A 24,369-nucleotide genomic window follows, 5' to 3' on the forward strand; every position below is an offset into this window, starting at 1 on the left:
TGGCCATGTCTGAACTGGGGTGGCAGAGTGGGCTAAAGAACGGTGATGGATTAAACCCAGATCTGTTGACTGGGTGTGAGTCTTTGATTGGTTCAGATGCTATGTCCATCACCACCCCCTTTTGTTCCACCTTGTTCGCCATAAGTTGGCAGGGTATGCTCAGACGTGAGTCCCTTGCTCACTTTGCCAATGGATTCAAGCAAGCCTGGCTGAAGACGGCTGTAATGCCAGAAACAGGTCCTAGGAAGCTTGAGTCCGGTCCAGGGAAGGCATGGCAGTTCGGGCTGGACTGTTCCCATGAGGCACAGTGTCAGACTGATTTGTATATGGCCATGTCCGAACTGGGGTGGCAGATTGGGCTAAAGAACGGTGATGGATTAAAACCAGATCTGTTGATTGGGTGTGAGTGTTTGATTGGTTCAGATGCTCCGTCCATCACCACCCCCTTTTGTACCACTTTGTTCGCCATAAGTTGGCAGGGTATGCTCAGACGTGAGTCCCTTGCTCACTTTGCCACTGGATTCAAGCAAGACAGGCTGAAGACGGCTGTAATGCCAGAAACCAGTCCTAGGAAGCTTGAGTCCGGTCATGGGCTGGACTGTTCCCATGAGGCACAGTGTCAGACTGATTTGCATATGGCCATGTCTGAACTGGGGTGGCAGAATGGGCTAAAGAACAGTGATGGATTAAACCCAGATCTGTTGACTGGGTGTGAGTGTTTGATTGGTCCAGATGTTCCGTCCATCACCACCCCTTTTTGTACCACTTTGTTCGCCATAAGTTGGCAGGGTATGCTCAGACGTGAGTCACTTGCTCACTTTGCCACTGGATTCAAGCAAGCCTGGCTGAAGACGGCTGTAATGCCAGAAACCGGTCCTAGGAGGCTTGAGTCCGGTCCAGGGAAGGCATGGCTTGGCAGTTCGGGCTGGACTGTTCCCATGAGGCACAGTGTCAGACTGATTTGCATATGGCCATATCTGAACTGGGGTGGCAGAGTGGGCTAAAGAACGGTGATGGATTAAACCCAGATCTGTTGACTGGGTGTGAGTGTTTGATTGATTCAGATGCTCCGTCCATCACCACCCTCTTTTGAACCACTTTGTCCGCCATAAGTTGGCAGGGTATGCTCAGACGTGAGTCCCTTGCTCACTTTGCCACTGGATTTAAGCAAGCCTGGCTGAAGACGGCTGTAATGCCAGAAACCAGTCCTAGGAAGCTTGAGTCTGGTCCAGGGAAGGCATGGCTTGGCAGTTCGGGCTGGACTGTTCCCATGAGGCAGTGTCAGACTGATTTGCATATGGCTATGTCTGAACTGGGGTGGCAGAGTGGGCTAAAGAACAGTGATGGATTAAGCCCAGATCTGTTGACTGGCTGTGAGTGTTTGATTTGTTCAGATGCTCCATCCATCACCACCCCCTTTTGACCCACATCACTAGCATAATTTATATTTATTGGAGAAATCTTCATGTTTTTTAGGTTGCATTTTGGGGCGTTTGCTGACATTTGCACAATCAGGAAACTGTTACCCATTTTTGTAAAGACACAAGTGGGAGAGATTGTTCCCCTTTTTAGAGCTGCCAGAACCACTAAGTTTATAACAAAATTCATTGTTGGAAACACATTACTGTGGGCCCAGGAGCTGGTAAATTGCGAGCCGCAAAACGGGTTTAATAAACCACCCTAATCTAATTTAAGGTTTTTCTTTCGAGGATCTTTATTCTTTCTAATGACCTACCTAAACATTTTACGTGATGATATTTGGTGTGGTTTCTTGGGCCGCTAGGCCCATATGCTAAATAAGGATGGACACAGGCACTAGTGATGTGCTACTGGAACTGGCCCAGGGCATGTTAGCCCGACCTCTTTCATTAGCAGAGTCACTTGACCGGTGACGCCTGTGATGGGTGGGTATACAGTGTGGGCTGACACCATGCAAAACACTAGACCGTGTCCAGCAGGACACTGCACTAGGCAGGCAAAAATTGAATATTGTTCCCGATGCCCCAGGATAAAATAGCACGTTCAGCACTGAAAAAAATAATATAGACTTTGCATGTTTGGTTAGGGATAAAATGCTGCCTAGCCTACCATTCAATCATGACTAGAAGGGCCAATCAACATTCAGCGTTTTTGGCAAAAATACTCCTGTTCTATAAGTGGAAGCACTTTTGATGAACAATCCAATTTGATCTTTAAATATGTGGGGCAGGTAACTGGCGGGCCAGCAGTAGCTGGGCCTCTGTCAACTCAGTGGTTTGGTGATCTGCCCACCGAGGTGGTGTGTAAACAAGGTCAGATAATAACATTTTCTACAGTGGTGTGCAGCAGTTCCACCTCTTGACTCCAAATCAGACACTTAAAGACGGTGTGCCTGGAACACTGACATTTGGATATAGGATCATTTGTTCATTGACCATATGGTCCCTAAAAATGTCAGCGCTGTATAGGATAAAGCCGAATACCTGTGGAAAATGGTAAAAACGCATCATTCTTCTTTAAGCTTCCATTACCATCCAGGAAATGGTTGGGATCAAAACGTTCTGGGCATCCAAACATCTTTTGATCATGTAGCACGGAGGAGAGGAATGGGATAACATCTGTGCCCTGTGTGAAGAGATGACCAGAATGAAAGTGAGCAATTTTGTATAAGAAAGTACTGATTAATTATGTATAATGCCTGTTATGCCACTTGCTATAACATTTCTTTCTGTGCAAATACGTCTATGCGACGCTGAGCGGAGGGTGTTTAAAGTCTGAAATCATTTATCACAGACATGAATTAGGGGCCAATTTCTAATATGGACGCTGGCCTGTTGTTTCGCCAGGGGGACAGAGTGAATTACTCCGTCCCCCTGGTGCAGGGACAGCCTACCAAATTTTAAATCACTGCCTAGCTGGCGGTAATTAATAAAGCATTGGCATGAACTGCGATCTCAGCTTTTTTCCTGTCAATGTATATTGCTGTTTGGTGCGGGGTTGGATCAAAATGACACAACCCTGCGCCAAATATATATTTTGTTTTATTGAAAAAGAGACTCCCCAAACAGGATTTTCTTTTCCAAAATAACAAAAGAAATGCTCCCCTCGCCATAGGAGTTATCTCACATGGCGGGGGAGCATTATTTGCATTTTACTGTCCCTCAGCGCCATGGTTTGCGCCGCGGTTTGGCTGGTGGTGATGGACAGTAAAAAAAAATGGCTACATGTCCAGCCATAATGATTGGCTGGTCTGATATGTAGCCATGTGTATGATAGCTCTTACCCCATCGGGCCGTGGGAGAGGTTTGACTATGGCGGTGCCAGAGTACTCACCGCCATAGCCACACGTATGGTCTGCCCGCAAATAAATTGGGCAGGTGGACCAATATGTTGGTGGTGTGCATACGCCCCTCAACGTTGCTAGATTGGCCTATAGGCCAGTCCAACCCTGGGGTCCAGTAACACTGATGCCGCTCACCACCATTCACCAGGTGGCAGAGGAACAGAACCACACATAACCTCATATTGTGGTTTGCTACTTCTGAACACCTTCCCTTTTGCCTTCCTAGTGAATGTTTAGCTTTGCAGTTGTCATGGATCACTTTAGGAAGGCTTTGAAGATTTTTCTGATGATTGCACTTGATAGATGTTGTGCGACAGAACAAGCTAATGTGAGACTGGATAGACATTTTTCAAACGTATTCACTTTTCCTTAACTATGACAATTGTACATTAAACTGCAGCCTTGCTATTTATTGTTTACTTGGCTCACCGATAATAAAGGTTATAAAATCTGACATATTTGCGCATCTTTTACGAGGCATCCATGCAGAATTTACAATGAGTCTTTCGGTAATTAAGCAGGAATATCTGATTTTATGTGGAAGTCCCTGACAGAAAGGATGATGATGGAAATCATGTCAGAAGGGCCACACTTAATTGGGTGGCTCCTCCAATGCTATTTCCGCTGGGGTCAGATCTGTCAACAGGGTGTTCCCACATTCTACGTGAAGTTGGGGAAGGAAAGGATGAATAGTCATATGTATCTTGGTGAATTTAATTGTACCATCTAAATTTAATTTAAACCTCGTCATTTTGTTTTATCATTTTCTGCAAAATACTGTCTGCAATAAAAGGCTGACCATTGAGATTACCAATTTTTTCATCAAGATCAGGTGGAGGCAGGAAAATACTGCCTGCTTTTATCACATTATCTAATTTGCTAGAAGGTCAGTTTTCAGCTCACAATCATGCTTCTTGCTCCACGTATCATTCACTATTTACCTTTGGAATGGTATAGCCTCTAAACGTTGTGTCCCGTGTCACACAGTGTAGAACATTCAGTGGGATGATATCAGCAAAGCGCTGTATTTCATGGATTACTGCCTCGGTGTATGGCATCTTGCTGCGGTCTTCCATACATGGCGGGCGACTTTGTCCGATCACCTGGTCGATCTCCTGGTGAATTTTTTCTGTTTGGGAAGAATATCAAATTGTAAATGGCAAAGCTTATATTTGTCTTAGAAAATTGTACTCAGGAGATATACAAAAACAGCATGTTGGTCAGGGTGTTACAGGGAATCCTCAAGCTCTTTTGTTTCTGTTTTTTTCCAGAAGTATGGAACCTTCAATTATAAAGACTTCCATTTCACGCGGAGGGGAATCATATCTTTCAAAATGGACTTTCCTTTTATAATCATAAAGATGGCACTTTCATCTTTGTGGAACATACTTCAAGAATATCTCTGATGCCAAACAGTCAGGGTCAGACTATGAGTTTAGTGCTCTTCCTGTAGGACCGCCACTGCAGCAGTCCCAGGAAGACCACCAAGTCATCAGCATCCCCGCCCACCCAATTACAATAATTTAGCTGGGCTGGCGCGGCAGCGGATGTGTTCCCTTGGCAGCAGAATGCTTTTGTGGAGGATTGCAGCCTTTAGTCATGCTGCTGAGGTGGGACAGCTGCCACTTTGGGTGCACTATGTGCCATGCTCCATCTTGTGCATGCCACACATTGCACGCACAAAGGTGCAATTATAGGGCCACACAACATGTGCCCCCTATATTTCCAAAAGCACAAGGGAACCCGAAAGGTAGATATGGACCTTGGGTAACAGTTTAGTATTATAAAAATGGTCCTTAAAAAGATCGGTATGGTCATCAGGATAAATATAGACTTCAATCAGTGCTATATTAAGAGTGTCCAGCCGGACAGTCAATTTAATCATTCAAAAATTTCAAAACCAAAAGTATTAACACATCAATACAGTGGGACACAATCCTTCATCCTACATAAACACATGACAAGTACACTTTAGGACAGGAATATATCAGGCAAGAAAGGGTAGCTTGTGGAATATTGAACACAATTTCTAACAAGCTTGAGGAAACAGTAAGTACACTTTTTGATCAGATTCGATTAATGTGCATACTGTTTACATTAGTTGACGATGATTCAGTCCTATTTAAAAAATAGTAGGATCATCATCAGGACAGTAATGGCACAAGCCTGAATATTTAGAGATTGCCTCAATTAGGCTTGCGGAAGGTTAAGCCGCATACGCATTTGTTGGTGGTAGCCAAATTATTAGCATTTTCTGAGGATGAATAACCTGGCGTTCAAAATGTGAAAATAACAAGTTCCAAAGTGGCGATGCACATTATGTTTTTTGATCCAAGGCTCGATGACAGGGACCCCCATGAGCAGATCCTCCGGCCCCATTACCTGCATTTTAACCACCCTTTTCAGCATGGCGTCCCCTCCATGAAATAAGCGGTGGAAATGCAGGTCGACATCTGCTCGGCTGTTTCAGTATCATTACTGCATCCATTTTCTGCCCCTTTAAGCACCGCCACCACAGCAGGATCCTGGCAGAGGTGCAGTCTAGTGGTTGTCCCACCACCATCATCATAATCTGGCAGTCAGACCGCTGGAGTGGTGGTGGTCAGACCGCCACCACAAATATGGCAGTCCCAGGACCGCTCGTACTTGTAATTAGGCCCTAAATAATCATGATTCAATTCATTGTGAGAAATTCAGTGTACTTAGTGATAATTTATCCTCACATATCCTACTTTGAAGTTTGATGAAGGTGGGCCATCTATAGAGAAGCAAACACAAGGAGATGATAGACGGAGCGCTGAAACTTTTCAGACATTCATCCCTAGTCACAGAGCTGGGTTAAATCCATCATCATTCTTTAGATCACGTTGTCGCCACCTCAGTTCCGACTCAGCTATATGCAAATCGGTCTTGACCCTGTGCCTCATGGGAACAGTCCAGCCGAACTGCTAAGCCAGTTCTTCCTTGGGCCAGAAACAAGCATCCTGGGACCGGTTTCGGGCTAAAACCCCTCATCAGTGTAATGTTCTTCACTATACCCAGCAAGGATCACGCATCACGCAGGTCTGTGGTAACTCTTCTTTATTATCATTACTGCGGCAGCCTCATACACAGCACGTCCTTCCTTGTCCCCACTCCTGTAGTTCTGCCCTCTGCCCCCTTGACCGGATGTGGTGTCCGGTGTCCAGTGCCCAGGTCTCTTGACCCACGGGGTCCTAGTGTCCCGCTGTCGGGTAACGACATCTCCCCCTTTGTTACGAATAAAGTTTTCATGACACATTCTGTAATCATTGCTAGTAGTACTGATAGTGATCATTGGAAAAAGAGATACTGATAGAGAGAGAGAGAGAGAGAGAGAGAGAGAGAGATACAGATAGAGAGAGAGAGAGAGAGAGAGAGAGAGAGAGAGAGAGAGAGAGAGAGAGAGAGAGAACAAGAGATTTGGTCACTCTACATCTCTTCATTTAGTCTCTGCGGTTTCTTGCATGTTCTTCTTGGCCTTGTTTCATTTTCATTCCTTCGTCCATATTCTTCCTCCTTTAGGGCTGTTGTAGGTTGTGTTGACACCTCCTCTCCTTCTGTCTTCAGCTCCTTGAAGTGTGAACTGTTTCTTGTTATGTTGTACTGACCAGCCGCCGCTGTTATCATTGGTCCTTTTATTTTCGTCACAGTCAGTGGTTCTTTGGAGAATGGGCTGTCAGACTTTCTTTGTTGCTTTTGCCTCACCACTACTGTGTCACCTTCCTTTAGTTATGATTATGATGCATGTCTCCAGCGATCCGCATATGCCTTCATCTTTTCTTTCGCCTCTCTGTCTTTGTTTGCTATGTCATTTTGGTCTGCGTTCATCTTTGCTTCTATTTGTGGAAGCCTGGTCTTGCTCGATCGTCCTAGCACTAGTTCGGCTGGGCATCGGCCCGTGGAGCTGTGAGGGGTATTTCTGTAGTCCCTCAGGATTTGGCACAACGCCTGCCCGGTAGATATCTGGGTCAGTTTCGCTCTTTGAATTGCCTTCTTTATAGTCCCCATGAATCGCACTGTCATTCCATTTGCTTGAGGCCACAGGGGTGTTATCTTGCGGTGTCTGATCCCCAGGTAGTCCATGAAGCGTCAAAATTCTTCTCCCGAAAATGGCGGGCCATTGTCTGTTTTGAGCGTTTGTGGTGAGCCCCATGCAGCGAATATCTCATCCATTGCCGGTAAGGTAGCATTTGCTGAAGTGGACGCCACTTGTCTCACTATTGGAAATCGTGAGAATTCGTCGATGATGACTAGCAGGTAGCTTCCTGTCTCTAATGGTCCATAGAAATCCACTGCCAACTCTGTCCACACTGCCTGTGGCAGTTCTGACATTTGTAGCGGTGCTGGTTTTGGTGGCGGTCCTGTGACCTGGCAGATGTGGCAACGTGTTATGGTTTCTTCGGCCATGCCATCTAGTCCCGGGAACCACACCTTTTCCCTCAGCATCTTTTTGGTCGCCACTATGCCTCGGTGAGACTCATGTGTCAGGTCTATCGTTCGTTTTCTCAGTTTGCTGGGTATTACTATCCTTGTTCCTCGCATCAGGATACCATTTTCTGTTTCAGAGAGGTCTTCACTTATTTTTTGGAACGCTAGCAATTCTTCTTTTATGACCTCTTGATCCATGATGCTATTAGTGTTTATGGGCCTCCACCTTTGACGTCTCATCACTTTTTGGACTGCTTGCATGGTGGAGTCTTGTTTTGTTTCTTTTTTGAGTTCTGCCATTGTTATTGATGTTGCTGTGTTATGTTTCAGGATGAAATTCAGATACTCCTCCGCCATGGTCGTCGCTTCCATCTTGTGTGGCAGAGGATGTCTGGACATATAGTCAGCTGGGTTGTGTTCCTTTCCGGGCTTGTGAATTATTTTAAAATTGTAGTCCATTAGCCTTATCCCCCACTTTTCTATCCTGGGTGGTATCTTTGCGTTTGGATTCCCGTATATTGTTATTAAGGCTTGGTGGTCTGTCACTATTGTGAATGGTTTCCTATATATGAACGTATGATAATGTTCCGACGCCCACACAACTGCCAAACTTTATTTTTCTGGTTGAAAGTATGCCCTCTCAATGTCTGATAGGCTTTTGCTTCCATAGGCCACTATGCATCTTGGTGATTCTTTTCTTGGTCTGTGTTGTGCCAGTATTGCGCCCAATCCTACTGGACTTGCGTCTACAGTTAGTTCAGTGCATAGCAGTGGGTCAAAATATGTCAGGTGATCTACAGCCGTCACAGATTCTCTTATGTTTTCAAAAGCTTTGCTGCACTCTGGTGTCCATTCAAAGATCTGTCCTTGCTTTGTCAATGCTCGCAGAGGTGCACTCACTGTTGCAAAATCCTTGATGTACCTCGCACAGTAACTGGCAAGGCCAAGGAATTACCCTACTTCTGCAACGTCGCTGGGCTGTTTCACCCTTTCCAGAGTGTCTACCTTGCTGCAATCTGGCCGCATTCCTTTCTTAGAAAAGATGTGTCCAAAGAACACCAACTCATCTCGTCCTAGTTCGCACTTTTCTTCATTTAACGTTAGTTTGGCCTCTTCTAGCTGAGAGCATACGTCTCTTAGCGCCTTGTCATGCTCATCATCTGACTTTCCAAAAACCAGGATGTTGTTGCTATAATTTAAACTGTTTTTGACTGGTCTTATTACTTGCTTAATGGTCTCTTGAAATATCTCAGCTGCCGATGATATCCCAAAACTCAGTCGTTTATAACGAAATAGGCCTAGATGTGTGGAAAATGTTGTTATGTATCTTGACTGAGGATCTAGCTCTAACTGATGGTACCCTTTGCACAGATCCAGGTTCGAGAACTGTCTCGCTCCTGTCAGGCAGCTGATAATGTCGTCCAAATGAGGCCTAGGGTGTCGTTCTCTCTCAATGGCCGTGTTCGGTATCCTCATATCAACACATATTCTGATTTTCGATGTGTTTTTCTTTGGCACAGCCACTATTGGTGATACCCAGGGTGTCGGTCCTTCTGCTGGCTCTATGATGTCCTGACTCAATAATGATTTTATCTCTTCCTCAACTTGTGGTTGTAGGTGTATCGGTACTCTCATGTGGTGCTGGGAGACTGGTCTTATTGTTTCGTCAATGTGGAGCGTAATTTGCCACCCTTTTAGCTTCCCCAGTCCTTTCAGCAATTTTGGATATTCCTTTAGAATGTTCTTTTTTTCTGACATGTTGTATGTCATCTCGAGCAGGCCCATTACTTGTGCCGTGACGTTGCTTAGTAGGCACGGTGCTGGGATGTCCCCTCTCAATACATGAATTTCTTCTTTCGTTGATTGGCGCTTGTATGTCAGGTTTTCGGTGAACTTTCCTAGGTTTGCTACTGGCTTAGCTTGATTCCAGCGGCAACGTGAGCAAGGGACCCAAGTCTGGGCACACCCTGCCAACTTAGGGTGAACAAAGCAAACACAAGAAGATGATAAACGGAGTGCTGAAACTTTTTAGACACTCACTCCCAGTCACAGATCTGTGACTGGGGGTGAGGGTCTGAAAAGTTTCAGCGCACAGTCCATCATCTCCTATATTTGATCTATAGAGAAGCAGCAGCCCTGCTCATAGATATGAATAGTTTCCAAAAATTGTATCTTTTCCTCAGTGATAAAACAATAAAATGCTTTTGCAAGTCTGAAAGAAATAGTTATTCTTTAATAATAGCTTTGACTTGACCTCTCTCAAGATATGGTCCTGATGGTGTAATCACAAAAGATGGTATAAAGCAACAAAATGGTCCTAGACATAACTTAATCAGAATCAATAAATGAATCACTCTTTTTTATGTTTTTAGGATTCAATCCTGCAAGGAGAAAGAGGACAAAACACAACAGCCAAATGTGTATGCAATTTTTCTGTACCCAAAGCGATTTTTAAAAACATGAAATGATCTTAGGCTATTCAATTAGTACAATTTATTTACATTATATAAAATATAGAAAACATTTGAAAAGCTGTGGGATACTGCCAGGTGCAGTGGAGAAACTGCAAAGGTATGTGCTCACGTGAAGAGAGAAAGGAATTCAGAAAAGATTCAAGAAGAAAATCCAATGATTTATATTCAGCTACGGTCCAATTCCCCTAGCGGAATAAGATAAGAAGCCTGCCCCAAACAGTTTTTCGATATTATTCCAGGTGTCTGACACAGTGTCACTACATCTGTGCAGACAATCAATGTGGGCTGGGGGAAGGGAAATGAAGGTGCAGGCCCCAGAATGGGGGAAAGATCGTCAACGTTTCGACCCTGGTGCAGTTGAGGGAGGATTAACACCTCTGCTATGGGTCTTCTTCAGGACGGGAAAGGAAGGAGGGACCTAGGTTGCAGGGAAAGATGCACCCCAGCAGTGGGTCTAGGCAACCCGTCAGTGGTGTGCCACAGTGGTGTGACACACCGAACCCGTACAAGGACGTATTGCCTTGATTAGCAGAACCTTCTCCTGATTAAATCGAAGGGCGGTTTGTTAAGTTTTTCTGCCAACCCATGTCTCTCATTCCGTTCCACTGATCAGAGTTTTATTTGGAATTAATTTTCCTGTGTGGTACTTCTTAAATAAGTCCCCATATCAACATTGAGACATTAATTGGAACACTGTGCACACCACTGACGGGTTGCCTAGACCCACTGCTGGGGCGCATCTTTCCCTGTAACCTAGGCGTCTCCTTCCTATCCCGTCCTCAAGAAGACCCATAGCAGAGGTGTTAATCCTCCCTCAACTGTGCCAGGGTCGAAACGTTGACGATCTGTCCCCCATTCTGGGGCCTGCACCTTCATTTCCCTTCCCCCAGCCCACATTGATTGTCTGCACGGATGCAGTGACACTGTGTCAGACACCTGGAATAATTTCAAAAAACTGTTTGGGGCAGGCTTCTTATCTTATTCCGCTAGGAGAATTGGACCTTAGCTCAATATAAATCATTGGATTTTCTTCTTGAATCTTTTCTGAATTACTTTCTCTCTTCATGTGAGCACATACCTTTGCACTTTCTCCACTGCACCTGGCAGTATAACCCAACTTTTCAAATGTTTTCTATATTTTTATATTATATAATGTAAATAAATTGTACTAATTAAATAGCCTAAGATAATTTCGTGTTTTTAAAAATCACTTTGGGTACTGAAAAATTGCATACGCATTTGGCTGTTGTGTTTTGTCTGCTTGCAGGATTGAATCCTAAAAACATAAAAACAAGTGATTCATTTATTGATTCCAATTAAGTTATGTCTAGGACCATTTTGTTGCTTTATACTATTTGATACCCAGGTCCTTTGACGTTTGCTGGGTTTGACCCCATTAGTTTAATGATCACAAAAGATGAGCACATTGTGTTAATTTGGAGTTGAAAGGTGAAGCATAACTGTGTCCTATACCTTTCCAACTCGTTGTTAGATGCCAAACACAACACTCTATTAGTTGAGCATCAGTCCTCAATGTACAGAACCCAGAACACTCTCAGAAGGGTGGTCAGTATTAACAGAAGGCACAGGGAGAGGAAGTGCGGAGCTCTTTGAAAGAGGGATTGATTAGGAACCAAAGGTCAACTGCTTAGAGGTGCTCAGAATTGTAGCTGGTGTACAGTTTATGCAGTAAAAAAGTGCATCTTTACTAAAGGCTTTGTTGTGGTCCCAGTGAATCAAGTAAGGTGATAGATACATGCTTGGAACTAGGTGATAAAGGATAGAGCATGTTTCATCTACTTCCACACTTCATGTCGCAAAAAGGAGGCGGGGGTGTGTGTAACTGTGGTGTTGTTAATTATGTAATTTTCACATGGAATATGTAACTTCTAATGTTCTACCTGGACGTCTTTGCAGCAGCAACATTTCACATTTGTCTGTTGCTGTGCTGTATTGTGGGCGATGAACTTGTTAATATATACTTGTGTTGCTTCCCCTATGGCCCTTAGAAGTAATTTCACATTAATTGAACTGCTAATAGAGCCTTTGTGGTGCAAACCCATGACTGCAGTAGAATGGGAGATCCCTTGAATTTTTGAAAGCGAACCTAGATATTATCCTGCTGGTTGTCTAAAACATGAAGTGGGCAGTAAGGTGCACAACTGCACCTAAATTCAAGACTACTCTCGGATATACCTAAATTTGTACCTGTCGCCAGTGAAATCTGCAGACTCCATTGGCTACCTGTCAAGAAAAGAGTGCTGTTTAAATTCCTCTGCACATTTTTAAGGCCCTACAAGGCATAGGACCTGACCATCTGAAGCGGAAATATCAGTGGGATGTGCCCAACACACCACTGTGCTTCTTAGGGGCGAAATTGGCGATAGTACCACCTATAAAAAAAGCAAGGTGGGGAGGTAAAAGTTTCAGTGTCTGGCAGGCTAAGGCGTGGAATAACCTTCATTTCAACATGCGGACTAGTCCAGACCTAATGGACTTCAGGAAGGCCTTAAAAACATGGCTTTTTGACTAACTGTCCACCATGGTCTCTTATTCGGTACTTCTTCAGAGGATTGTGGCTAGCGCCAGGACACCCTAGGGTAACAGTCACGCTATACAAAATTTCTTAACATAACACAACATAACATATATTAAATCTGGGATCCAGAGGGCAAAGGAAATTAAGGTAAGTCATGGAATGAAAAATCAGATGATCTAAGGATCAATAGATTTAGGAACCAAATCAAATCAAGGAAGGAGATCTATGAAAGACTATATAAAATGCCAAACCTAGGGTGGAGATTCCCACAAAAGTTGTGTTTCGAATAAAGTATGCTCCCTGTGAGCTGTGAGAAGGATTCTCCGTGGCAGATGATGATTAGAATAACAAGCATTTGCAATGCAATAGGTCTCGAATTTGCAAGAGTTTGAGCCATAGGCATTGTAAATGACAATGTATTTTATTTGTGTATTTTGAAAAACTGCAAGTGGTGCGTAAACACGCACTTTGTATTTATAGTCCTTGCTTACGGGAAGCAAGGCTGGCAATAAAAGAGGCACAGTTACTTCCAGCCTTCCTTCTCGTAAGCAACGACTATAAGTACAAAGTGCAAGTTTACCCACCGCTTGCCGGTTGTCAAAACACATAAATCAACAGCATTGTCATTAACAATGCCAATAGTTTAAATTCTCTAAATGTGAAACCGATAGCATTGCAAATGCTTGTTGAGCTCTGAGAAGGATGTGGCAGCAGCCATAGGAAGGCAGGGACTGTGATGCCAGGCCATGTGTTTCAAAAGCAGGAGGGAGGAGAAGGCAGCTGTAGGCAAAACAGACCTTGATCTTTGAATGCACAGTAAATGTGGCAAGATAAGAGCAGGATTGACAGCCCTTTCACAAAAGAGCTCTGTAAACCAGGAGTTAATGGATAAGTAAGCTGCACTCAAAAATGTCATTCAAATAGACAAGTATGATCCGTCAATCTTCTTTATTAAACTGGCACACAGCCAACGCATTCTGTTCCTTGATGCCAAAGGAACTTCATCAGGGTTTAAGAGTAAAATGAGGATGACTGATGTACTATGACGACAAATATTTGGTATCCGTATCGTCCGGGTAATAAAGTCACATGAAGATGGAATAATACCCAATAATATCCAATCAGGCTTCAACTCTTCGGAATATTTCAAATAGTTATATACCATCCATAAGGTAACTAGACAATGGAAATCGTGGGAGTCCCAGAGCTCGCTCACAGTCAGAGAGTCAGAGAGGAGAGAATTTCAATCAGCATTGCGAAATTTATAGGACACAGGAAGTAGGGAAAACTGTAAACCACGAGCACTTGTCTCTTCTGCTCCAGCTTGAAGAAAGAAATAATACTCACAAGCTCTGAGTAACAGCACATGTAACAGGGGCAGTCCTTGAAAATGGGCAGAGATTTTAAAGCCCATATCCTGAATACAGCATTTCTCGTAGTGACAATGCAAGCGCTGCCTAGGTGAGACCTAAAAAGTAGTTCCTTAAAAGTAAGAAGTGGAAGGACACAAGACGGCCAGTCAATAGGCTGGTAAAGAGATTAGGCTACAGGTTTTTGCAACCAGACTCCATAAGCTATCTGGTAGGCTTGAACTAAAAAACACACGGTCAACCCTTCAACATGTGCGCAATGGACAGATGTTTAAGCGGGTCGCATTTTACCCGTAAGTTCCTTCAGCGGTGAGGAAAGCCGTTCGTGGAAACCAACGCTCCTTAGAACGATTTTTTCACAACAGCTTTGCGGGTTACTGCATCTGCTGCAGAAATTTGTTAGTAACCTTCATGTTACATATTAGAACTTTAAGAAGAAGTGATGGTAACTCGATCTTTGCAGGTCAATAGACCGGAGGACTGCAACATCCCATATTAACTAAGGAGTAAAATAATTATTTTAAATGCGCTCGTTTAACATTATTAAATTTGGTCAATCATTTAATTACATCCATTTCATAAGGCACAATTAAACAGACGAAAAAAACTGAGATTAGGGGCTTGTCCCCCTAAACACCTCCAAAAAAGTGCTAAAGGTCCAGGAGTGATCAGAAACACCACCACTATTGGACATACAGAGAAAAATAAAATGGCATGATAGCATGCCAAACCTATTACGGAAACAAAAGTCCTTATAGGTACCTTATTCCGGTGCAGCACTCAGAACCAAAATAATTCATCACATGCCAGGCACTCTTAGTGGCGTCAACTTCGAGGCATCGGTTAAATCTAGGCTCTTCCAGATTCATTCCATTATCCATGTATTAATAACAAGCTGATATCAAATTACAAGTTGCACAAAACGCTGGAGTGCTACTCGTGCCAGGGGTAAAGAAGCAGAACAAGAGTCAGATGACAATAGGAGACTGCCCTGGCTCCGGGTAGAGGACAGAACCACTTCATCTGCACATCTCACACCTCATCTTTTTCCTCTTCACCCCATTTTCACTCTCTCCTGCATGAACGTGCTTGTACCACCTTCCCCTCACCATCCCCCACACACCCATTCACCTGTAAGCCTTGCATTTTTTTTTAAAAACCTTTATTGAGAGACATGAAGATACAATAGCAATCATACATCCACATCGGGTCGGCTGGCAACATTTCCAATGATCATATCAGGACGAATTAATACACAGCCTTTCAGCCGACAACCCTAGGGCCCGGCGGCAATTAGACAATCATGTCGTGCCATACAGTAAAGCGCAGGAGAAATCAGGTTTTCATTTTGTGTTTTTCAGAAAAAACCCACCAACCAAAAAGTAAGAAAATAACTACAGAGGCTAAACTGAAGGCAGAAACACAAGTGATCCTTCTGGGAAGGGAGTACCACGTCCACAACTGTTTCATAGTCTATAGGAAGAGCTGACGGGAAGGGGGGGGGGGAGAGAGAGATAGCCAGCGATATGTAGACAAATCCAAACCAGAAGGAACATCACACTAGGGGGAGTGCAGCACTTCCGGCGGAGGCTCAAATGGGGGGGTACACATTTCGCCACGATATTGGCTCCACTGATTCCATACCCTCCCCCATTTCTTGGGCCTGCCCCGGGCAATGTAAACTGTTTTCTCATGAAACATGCACCAGTCCATGTTCCTAGACCAAGCCGACAGGCTAGGTGCCCTAGACGCTCCCCACAGTTGCGCAATATCGCGCTTAGCGATCATGTTACCCAAGGAGGCCCACTGCGTCTGTGCCACAATATAGTCATTAGGCTCCCACACATTCAATAGACACCTTCGGGCCTCAGGCAAAAGCGAAACACCCGTCACCTCAGTCATAACACCATGCACTCGATTCCAAAAGGAAGCTACCGCTGGACATTCCCACAAAATATGAAGGAACGTACCCACCATGCCACACCCACGCTTACACAAATCATCTGAGACATACCCCATACGCAACAAGCGAGGACCCGTCATATACACTTGGTGTAGGATTTTTAACTGCACCAATCTCAGACGGGCAGGGATTGCCATCTCCTTCGGGGAGGATATTGCCGCCTGCCAGTCCTCATCATCAAGTTCCAGTCCATTGCCATTCCAAGCCGCACGGAGCTGCAGAAGAAGGTCCGCTCGGTCATTGATCAGCTTTTTGTATATAAGAGAGATTGTACTGTCTGAGACGTGTCCATCGAGTACTCTGTCCTCCAGGGGAGAGGATTCTGGAACAGGCGTGTCAGCCGAAAAAACAGAGGAGAGGGCGTGTCGGACCTGTAGGTACCGAAAGTATTCTCGATGACTACGTTTGAATTCTAGTTGCAACTCTTCAAAAGACTTTATCTTGTCTTTCTTCCAAAGGTCCCCAACCCTACTAATTCCAATTAGGTCCCATTTATCAAAACCCTTGGTAGTCCACAAATTACCCAACCTCTCAGCAGCAAAAAATGGAGTAGCTCGAGTGAGAGTATCTGACCAGCCCATAGCGACATTAGCAGTGTACCAGATCCGCACTGCAACTCTGGTAGGCCCGGTCAAAGCCACATCGGACCGTTTGGAATAAAGCGCCCTGTTATAGTCTCCGCCCGGCAGCAGCCATTTATCCATAGCAAAAGCCGGGTTAGGAGCTGGACCATACATCGCATGATTAACCGAGCTCAGTTGTGAGGCCCAGTAATATCGTCGTATATCTGGCAACGCAATACCGCCATCATACCAAGGCAACGTAAGCTTAGCCAAGGCAATCCGGGGACGTCCGGCCCACAGCAGCTTCCGTTGTAGGCACTCGATCTCATGAAAATAGCTGGAAGGCACTAGATCCAATGTATTCTGAAGCGCATACAAAAATCTGGGAAGGGACATCATTTTGAATAAGGCTGCTCTGCCCACCAGAGACAGCGGCAGCCTGCTCCAGGCTTTCACGTCTGCTTTTAAGCGAGTAAGCGGAGGGAGTAGGTTGCGCTGATACCTGACAGCAGAATCACGCGAAACATAGATACCTAAATATTTAAACCCGGTGGCAGAAATTTGTATTGGACAGTTGCGCGGTACGAGTGGAGTATCGTCTGTGAGCGAATACACACAAGACTTGCCCCAATTAATGACCAGTCCAGAGTTCTTCCCAAAGGAATTAAGGACGTCGAACAATACCCCCAGTGACTTCCGTGGGGAGGTGAGGTAAAGAAGAATATCGTCCGCATAAAGTGAGATGCGATCTTCAAAGCCGGGGGCCCACCTAATACCCTTGAGGGACGGCTCCCATCCCAGCCAAGCGGCCAAGGGCTCTAGAGCCAGGGCAAAAAGCAACGGAGAGAGAGGGCATCCTTGCCGTGTACCCCTTCCCAGAGCAAAGGGAGCCGATACTCGACCGTTAACTACAACCTGAGCCAGGGGCTCCTCATAAAGTAAGCGGACCCACCCGATGAACACCGGTCCGAAGCCAAACTTCGCCAAAGCCGCCCATAGATATGGCCATTCCACTGTGTCAAATGCCATAGTGGCGTCTAAAGAAACCAAAATGGCCGGTTCACGTAGCGTTTTCGCCCTCGCCAGCACGCCATGAAGACGCCGCAAATTCAGCGCGGTGTTACGGGCTGGAATAAAACCCGACTGATCCGGATGCACCAAATCTCCAACCACTTTGATAAGACGGTTAGCCAATATTTTCGCCAAGACTTTAGGTTCCACATTCAGAAGCGAAATAGGCCTATAGGAGGTACAGAGTTCACAGGGTTTTCCCTCTTTAGTGATCACTACTATAGACGCTAAGCGCTGGTCACGGGGAAGCGAACCCCTCTCCCTGGATTCCAAGAACATCGAGCGGAGATATGACTCTATTTTATTCGGAGACAACATGTACAGCTCGATGGGAATGCCGTTTGGGCCCGTGGCTTTTCCAGAGCGAATGGAGCGAATAGCGAGCGCCACTTCATCAGTGGAGAAGTCCGCCTCCATTAGGTCTCTATCAGAGTCGGACAGGCAAGGCAGAGCCATATCCCTAAGCAAAAGATGGGAGTCTTCCTCTGGCCGATCCGAGACCGGAGCGTACACCTTACGAAAGTGGCAGGCAAACTCCTCCACAATCTCCAACGGATCAGTAACACGTACACCATCCACTCGCTCAACCACAGGCACTACACGATTCAATCTCTCCCTCTTGTCCAACCAAGCCATCAACTTCCCCGCCTTATCACCCACATCATACAAACGGCCCTGTTGTTCACGACTCATAGCTTTCGCGGCATTCGTAACCAATGCTCTATAATCCGACTGCTTCAGTTGCAAAACATGTAGTTTTTCACGCGTTACCCCACACTCAAGATCCTTCTCCAAAGCCCCTATATCCGACTCCAGTTAATCAACCTCCCCATTGTGGCGCTTCTTAGAGCTAGCGACCAGCGACAATGACTGACCCCGTATCACAGTTTTAAAGGCCTCCCATAGGGACACGGACGAGGAGACCGATCCCACATTGTCGGCAAAGTAGTGGTCTATAGCTTTAAGGACCCCAGCCCTAGTCTCAGGAGCACGGAGATGCCAGGGATTAATTGGGGTGACCCGGCATCCTGCGTCTAAATGGAGATCTATATGGATCCATAGCGGGAGTGATCCGAGATGCCTCTGGGCAAATGTCGGGCCTCTCGCACCGTCGTGGCTTGGGCTGTGGGCACAAGAATATAGTCAAGTCTGGCTAAGCTCCCATGGGCCCCGGAGTGGAAAGTGTATTGGGCCTGACCTGGGTGAAACATCCGCCAACAATCCACCATACCAAACGTTTCCAAGAAACCACTTAGGCCGGACTGCGACGGTGTAAGAGCTCTGGGAGGATGTCGATCCACCAGACCATCAACCACCGAGTTGAAGTCCCCTCCAACCACCAGGAGCCCCTCCGGAAGCCTCACTACCAACTTCCCCAGGTCGACAAACGTAGTAGCCTGCAAGCCCGGGGGGACATATATCGAGAGGATGGCAATCGTTCTCCCCTCCAACCTACCAACATTAGCCGCATGCCTTCCCCTGTCATCCAGTATTGTTTCATCAATCTCCAAGGGAAGGGAACCACGGATCATGACACCAGCCCCTCTAGAGCCCGAAGTGAATCCTGAGTGTGCCACCAGCCGGTAGCCCCTCCGGTTCATCGCATGGAACGTGTTCCCCACCAGATGCGTTTCTTGCAATAGGAGAATGTCGGGAGAATGGCGCTTCACATATTGGAGTACAATTCCCCGTTTTATTTTGTCCCCCAAGCCGTTGACATTCCAACTCAAGACTCTCAACCCCCTACCCCCACCCCAAAAATGAGCAGTCGGGCCCCCCAACCCCCACGAAGGAAACACAGAATAAGCCATACAATAATACGTAGCCTCAAAAACAGTACAAACAAGGAAAAGAAAGCCCCTCCCCCAGAATACCAGAACAACAACCCCCACCCTGCACCCCTGCAATGAAACCAAAAAACTACCCCATTCAGCAGTGTGCCTGTCGCCCTACCCCAAAGAACTAAACTACGAGTAGAAATGGAAACACCCCAGGAGGAGGAAAAGTCCCGAACTCCCCGCTGCCCCAGGGCTTGTCTTTAAGAAAGGGTCACGCATTTTGCTCGAGCTCTGCTCGAGGCTTCAGTGGTTCGACTAAAGGTGTCACATAATGGCAATTGAGTGGACAAAGGTATAGGAAGGTGCATGATCAAACTGTTTTAGCGGATAAGAAAACAAACACCATGGAGAGGGACTGCTTGTTTCAAGGTTCACAGCTATCTCATTTCACCATATTTTAGTGAGCAAATTATGAGGCTGGATATTCTATTCCCGATGGGTAAAAGAAAATTATTTTTAGGTTACAGTCCTATGCTCAGCTTCACGATTTGACTACGTTGTGTGATCAGTGGTAAATCACTTATCTGCAAAAATTGGAATCACTTAAAAACGTGTATAGTTACTTATAAAACCACTTTACGTACAAAAAAAGCTGCTTCAGCTTTGGGTAGAAAGGGGAAAACGTTTCTGTTTTACTTCAGATGGCCGAAAGCCTTGGAAATTTCGGTGACGTCTCAAACTACGCAGGCAGGCAACCAAGAACATTTTGGGCCACTACCAACAATGTAACACTTTGACATGCAAGAAATTAGTCACTGTTTACAAACTTGATGGGATTGCGGTTGGCCGAGGCCGCCGCAGGGGGCCACTAAAGAGGTCAGCACTCTAGTGTTGCCTTGGCACCCCACACCCTCCGCCCCCTTCAGGGGCAGGGTCTCTGGGTGGAGTCCCCCTAGCTATGGGGCTCATGGGGTGTTCACTGTTGTAATGCGAGGCGAGGCGGGCCATGTGTTCCAATTCCTGCACTCCACACACCCTTCCCCCCTCCCCCTTCCTTGGATCGTTCCCCTGCCTCGTTGCTGGGTGTGTCATTTGCACCGCAGATGCAGCTGTACCGTCAGAGCAGCTCGTTCAAATCACAGCCATTACTTCATAACCTGGCAGAGGCTCCGAGCATCTTACTTTTCTCTAACCAGGCTGTTGGGACGCAGCCACCTTGCACAGCGGCCGCAGTCCCCCACAAGCCACGCAGTTTGTGTAATTGGGCGTGTGCTCATCTCGCAGCGGTTCGATCCGTGACGTGAATCATTTGTGTCTGAATTCTTTTTGAAGCGAGCATAGAAACGAACCACTTCCAAATGCCAACCCGATGTGTAATTTGAGGAGAATGACTCAGTTTGGAGATCATAAGGTCTGGGAACGCTTCTTATTTTCATGATGTGTGTTCACGAGTTACCTGCAGAATGCTGATTACACGGGGGATCAAGTAGGGGACAGCAAATACATCTAGATCAAGGGCTGGCTCCTCAGGCGCGGGTCTGGAGGCGTGTCCTGGGGGGTGCAATACATGGTGTTGTGTGTATGTGGCGTTGTGGGTTGCGCCCACTCCTTACGCGACAGTAGGCCGCTGGTGTGAATGGTTTGCCCCTGGGGCATTTGATCAGGACCCTGCTATGGGCTGCAAGGGAGGAGGCACTGGTGTTTGAGGCCTTGTTCCCGGCATGCCTGCAGCAACTGGGCATTGGACAGGATGTAGCCTTAAGGCTAGAGCTGCTGTCTTGGGAGCTGGGGAACTTGGTCTGATTCCCGGCGGTGGGTCAGCATCTGGTGATTCTGGGAAAATCATTGAAAAACAGTATGTTGGAGAACCGGGCCTTATGGGCCTGGCGGCGCAGGGCACGCCTTAAATCCACGAGTTCACCTGCCTTGTCGAACAGAGACACGAGGCACTCTGTTGAGCGTGGAAGCCAGGTTTATTAGCTGCAGCCAAGCACAGTTATCCCGGAAGATACACACAAGGTGGGTTCTGAGGAGACTGCCACTTCAATCTGTGGCGCACAATGTTTTATAGGAAACACATTTACGAAGTCCACTCCTTACACATACAAAAACGGACCAATGAGAAAAGTTGGAAAACATGCTGTCAGGTATCTCAATTACGCCCGTTTCTCAGACCCCGTGTGTTACCCCTCCAAACAAATTAATCAGTGATGGTACCAACAATCCAATTTGCAGGTGGCAGGACCTATTTGTGTCAAACAAAAATGACGGTGTGTGGAGGGTCAAGGGGAATATTTAGAGACCTGTATGCTACCTCCCCTACTATAAGAACATATGACATACAACAAAGCAGACCAGGTCTAGAGGGGGTGTATGACTATACCAGTGACTATAAAACAGCTGGATGCGCATGTGTGTCAAGCCATATCACATCCAACCGATTGGTGTTTGCCAAAGAAGTGGACAAGTGAAGTGCAGTGCTCAAGAAATGGTGATAAATAAAATTAACTACGCAGGCTCTGACTAAGTGTGCATACAGAAGTCTGTGTGTCAAAAAGTTAAAAACACGCCTAGTGGAGGGCTATTACTCCATGGAGCTGTACAGTACAGCGCCATGGAGTAATAGCCCTCCACTTAGTCAGAGCCTGCGTAGTTAATTTTATTTATCACCATTTCTTGAGCACTGCACTTCACTTGTCCACTTCTTTGGCAAACACCATGGCTAAGATTACTGACATCCATTTTCACACTAGCACTAATCGGTTGGATGTGATATGGCTTGATCAGAAAGTCCCACGTGACGCATACTCCACCAATAAGGGTGGTCTGATGGGATTTTTCTAGCTTGTTTGTTTCCAATAACTACCAACGGCACTGACACACATGCGCATCCAGCTGTTTTATAGTCACTGGTATAGTCATACACCCCCTCTAGACCTGGTCTGCTTTGTTGTATGTCATAGGACCTATTTGTGTGCCTGAAAGGATAGCTGTGTAACAAGAGAATACAAGGAGAGAATAGTGAAGGCCAGTCGGATAAGATAATGTAAGTAAAGAATAGGAGAAGGCAAATTGTCAAATTGTCAGTCGAGACGGGGATCAGTCAACCCAGATATGGATTAACAAACTCGGCCAGACCCTGACATCGGTTTCGTAAACAAGGGCAATGGAGTTACTCTTTAACTGAAAGGACACACAGCAGCTGGGAAAAACAAAAACACTCTGTTCGCCGTGCAGCCTGAGTGAGGGCAACACAAAATGGCGACGAGACACAAAATGGCGGCTAGATACGGGACGAAGTCAGAAATCAAAGAACCTCAGACCCTCCTTTTGCCATTACTCAGGCAAAACACCAAGGACTCAAGTTAGTCTGAGTCGATGTCAATGGCCATGAGGTCATTGAGCTATTGCTGTAACATCATTCTAATATTCTCTGTTTTCTGTGACACAGGCTTTGGGACACACATGGTGGCACAAAGACCACAAATGGCAGGTCCACACTGTACACAGAGACAACAAGAGAAAATGATGGCCAAAACCATTCCAAGGAAAGTTAGTATCTTCCATCCCCATGTGGACAGTAGTCCCCAAAACCAACCCATCACAGACCAATCTCCCGTGTCCTGATGTATAGACTCAGAGATGATATGTAACTTGGAGATAGCTTGGTATACCGTAGGGGCATTATCAGGAATGTAAACAGCAACTAGACCCGATCAATTTACAGACTCCTCCACTATCTGCAAGGACAATGTCTAGAACCATTCGGTTCTGCAGGTCATAAGGTGATCCGTCTGAAGTTCGGCTGTCAAATTACTCAAGGCTCCAGAAGTTACGTTTATAGTGGCCTCAACAACACAAACTAGTTGTCTAATGTCTCTGCTATTGGCCATTGGGCCCCAGAAAGGAAGCAACCCTTTAATAAAGTCACCTCCTTCTTGTCCTGCCGTGTCTTTCGAATCAATAACTCCTCTGCCATATATTTTCTTATGATGACCTGAAGGAGCAGTATATGTTGGAGGAAGAAGAAAAGCCACATAGCAAGTTCCTGAAAAGTAAGTAGGAAGCCATGTATAAGCTCTGTCATGGCAGATAAAATATGTGCCTTGTGATAGCACTAATGGTGAGGGAATCTGAGGTGTATAGACATAAGTATGGGAACAAACACTCCTTTACTGTTGATTCTTAACATTCTGACCATTAATTTGTAGACAGAAGTTACCTCGATTAGGCACAGTCCAAATTGGTGGGGATCTCCTTCGCCTAGCCTTATCCGTGAGGCTGGTAACATAACGAGTTATATTCCAGCCATCATTTGCTCTTTTCTCATCCACAGGAATCTTACTAATCTCAGCAATTCTAGCAATAGCCACTATCCCCTTTATCAAAGAACTATGACTGAAATCTGCTCCACCACCATATGGACTACCAGGAGGATACCGTAGTTGATTCTGATAGACATTAGAGAACATAGCCAAATAGGCCCAAGCGGAGCCTTCATAGGAAAACAGAAGGACTAAATATGACATCCCTCTATCTGTATTATGAGGCATGAGCCCACAGACCCAACAATCAGTGGTATTCATTACCAGTTGATGCTGATGCAATAATTGGATAAATGAATTATTGAAATATTCTGTTCTCCTAATCTGTTCGTGTTCTGGGAGTGTATGAAACCGATGTGGAGAGGCAGTAGTAAAGAGAGAGAAAGAGACAGAAGTTGGAACAGGTGATGGCTGCATAGTATAAACAACCCAACTTACACACGCTAATGAAACACATGAACATATTAAAATACATAATATTATGCCACACAGACTAACCAAGTGTTTCTTAATTT

The 24,369-nt window shown here is 45.6% G+C and overlaps 1 protein-coding gene across 1 annotated transcript in view; it reads right to left on the bottom strand.

Annotated features, from left to right (window-relative positions):
* Window positions 1-24,369, bottom strand: part of LOC147691992 (cytochrome P450 2G1-like) — a 708,782-nt gene that overhangs the window by 93,967 nt on the left and 590,446 nt on the right. The window contains exons 7-8 of the mRNA XM_086938281.1: window positions 4,264-4,451; window positions 2,463-2,604 (exon numbers count right to left, since the gene is read on the bottom strand). Of these exons, the coding sequence (XP_086794407.1) occupies window positions 2,463-2,604; window positions 4,264-4,451 (330 nt within the window). The remainder of the gene's footprint in view (window positions 1-2,462; window positions 2,605-4,263; window positions 4,452-24,369) is intronic.

Source organism: Lissotriton vulgaris, chromosome 9 (genome assembly GCF_964263255.1).
Source record: "Lissotriton vulgaris chromosome 9, aLisVul1.2, whole genome shotgun sequence".
NCBI classification, from domain to species: domain Eukaryota; kingdom Metazoa; phylum Chordata; class Amphibia; order Caudata; family Salamandridae; genus Lissotriton; species Lissotriton vulgaris.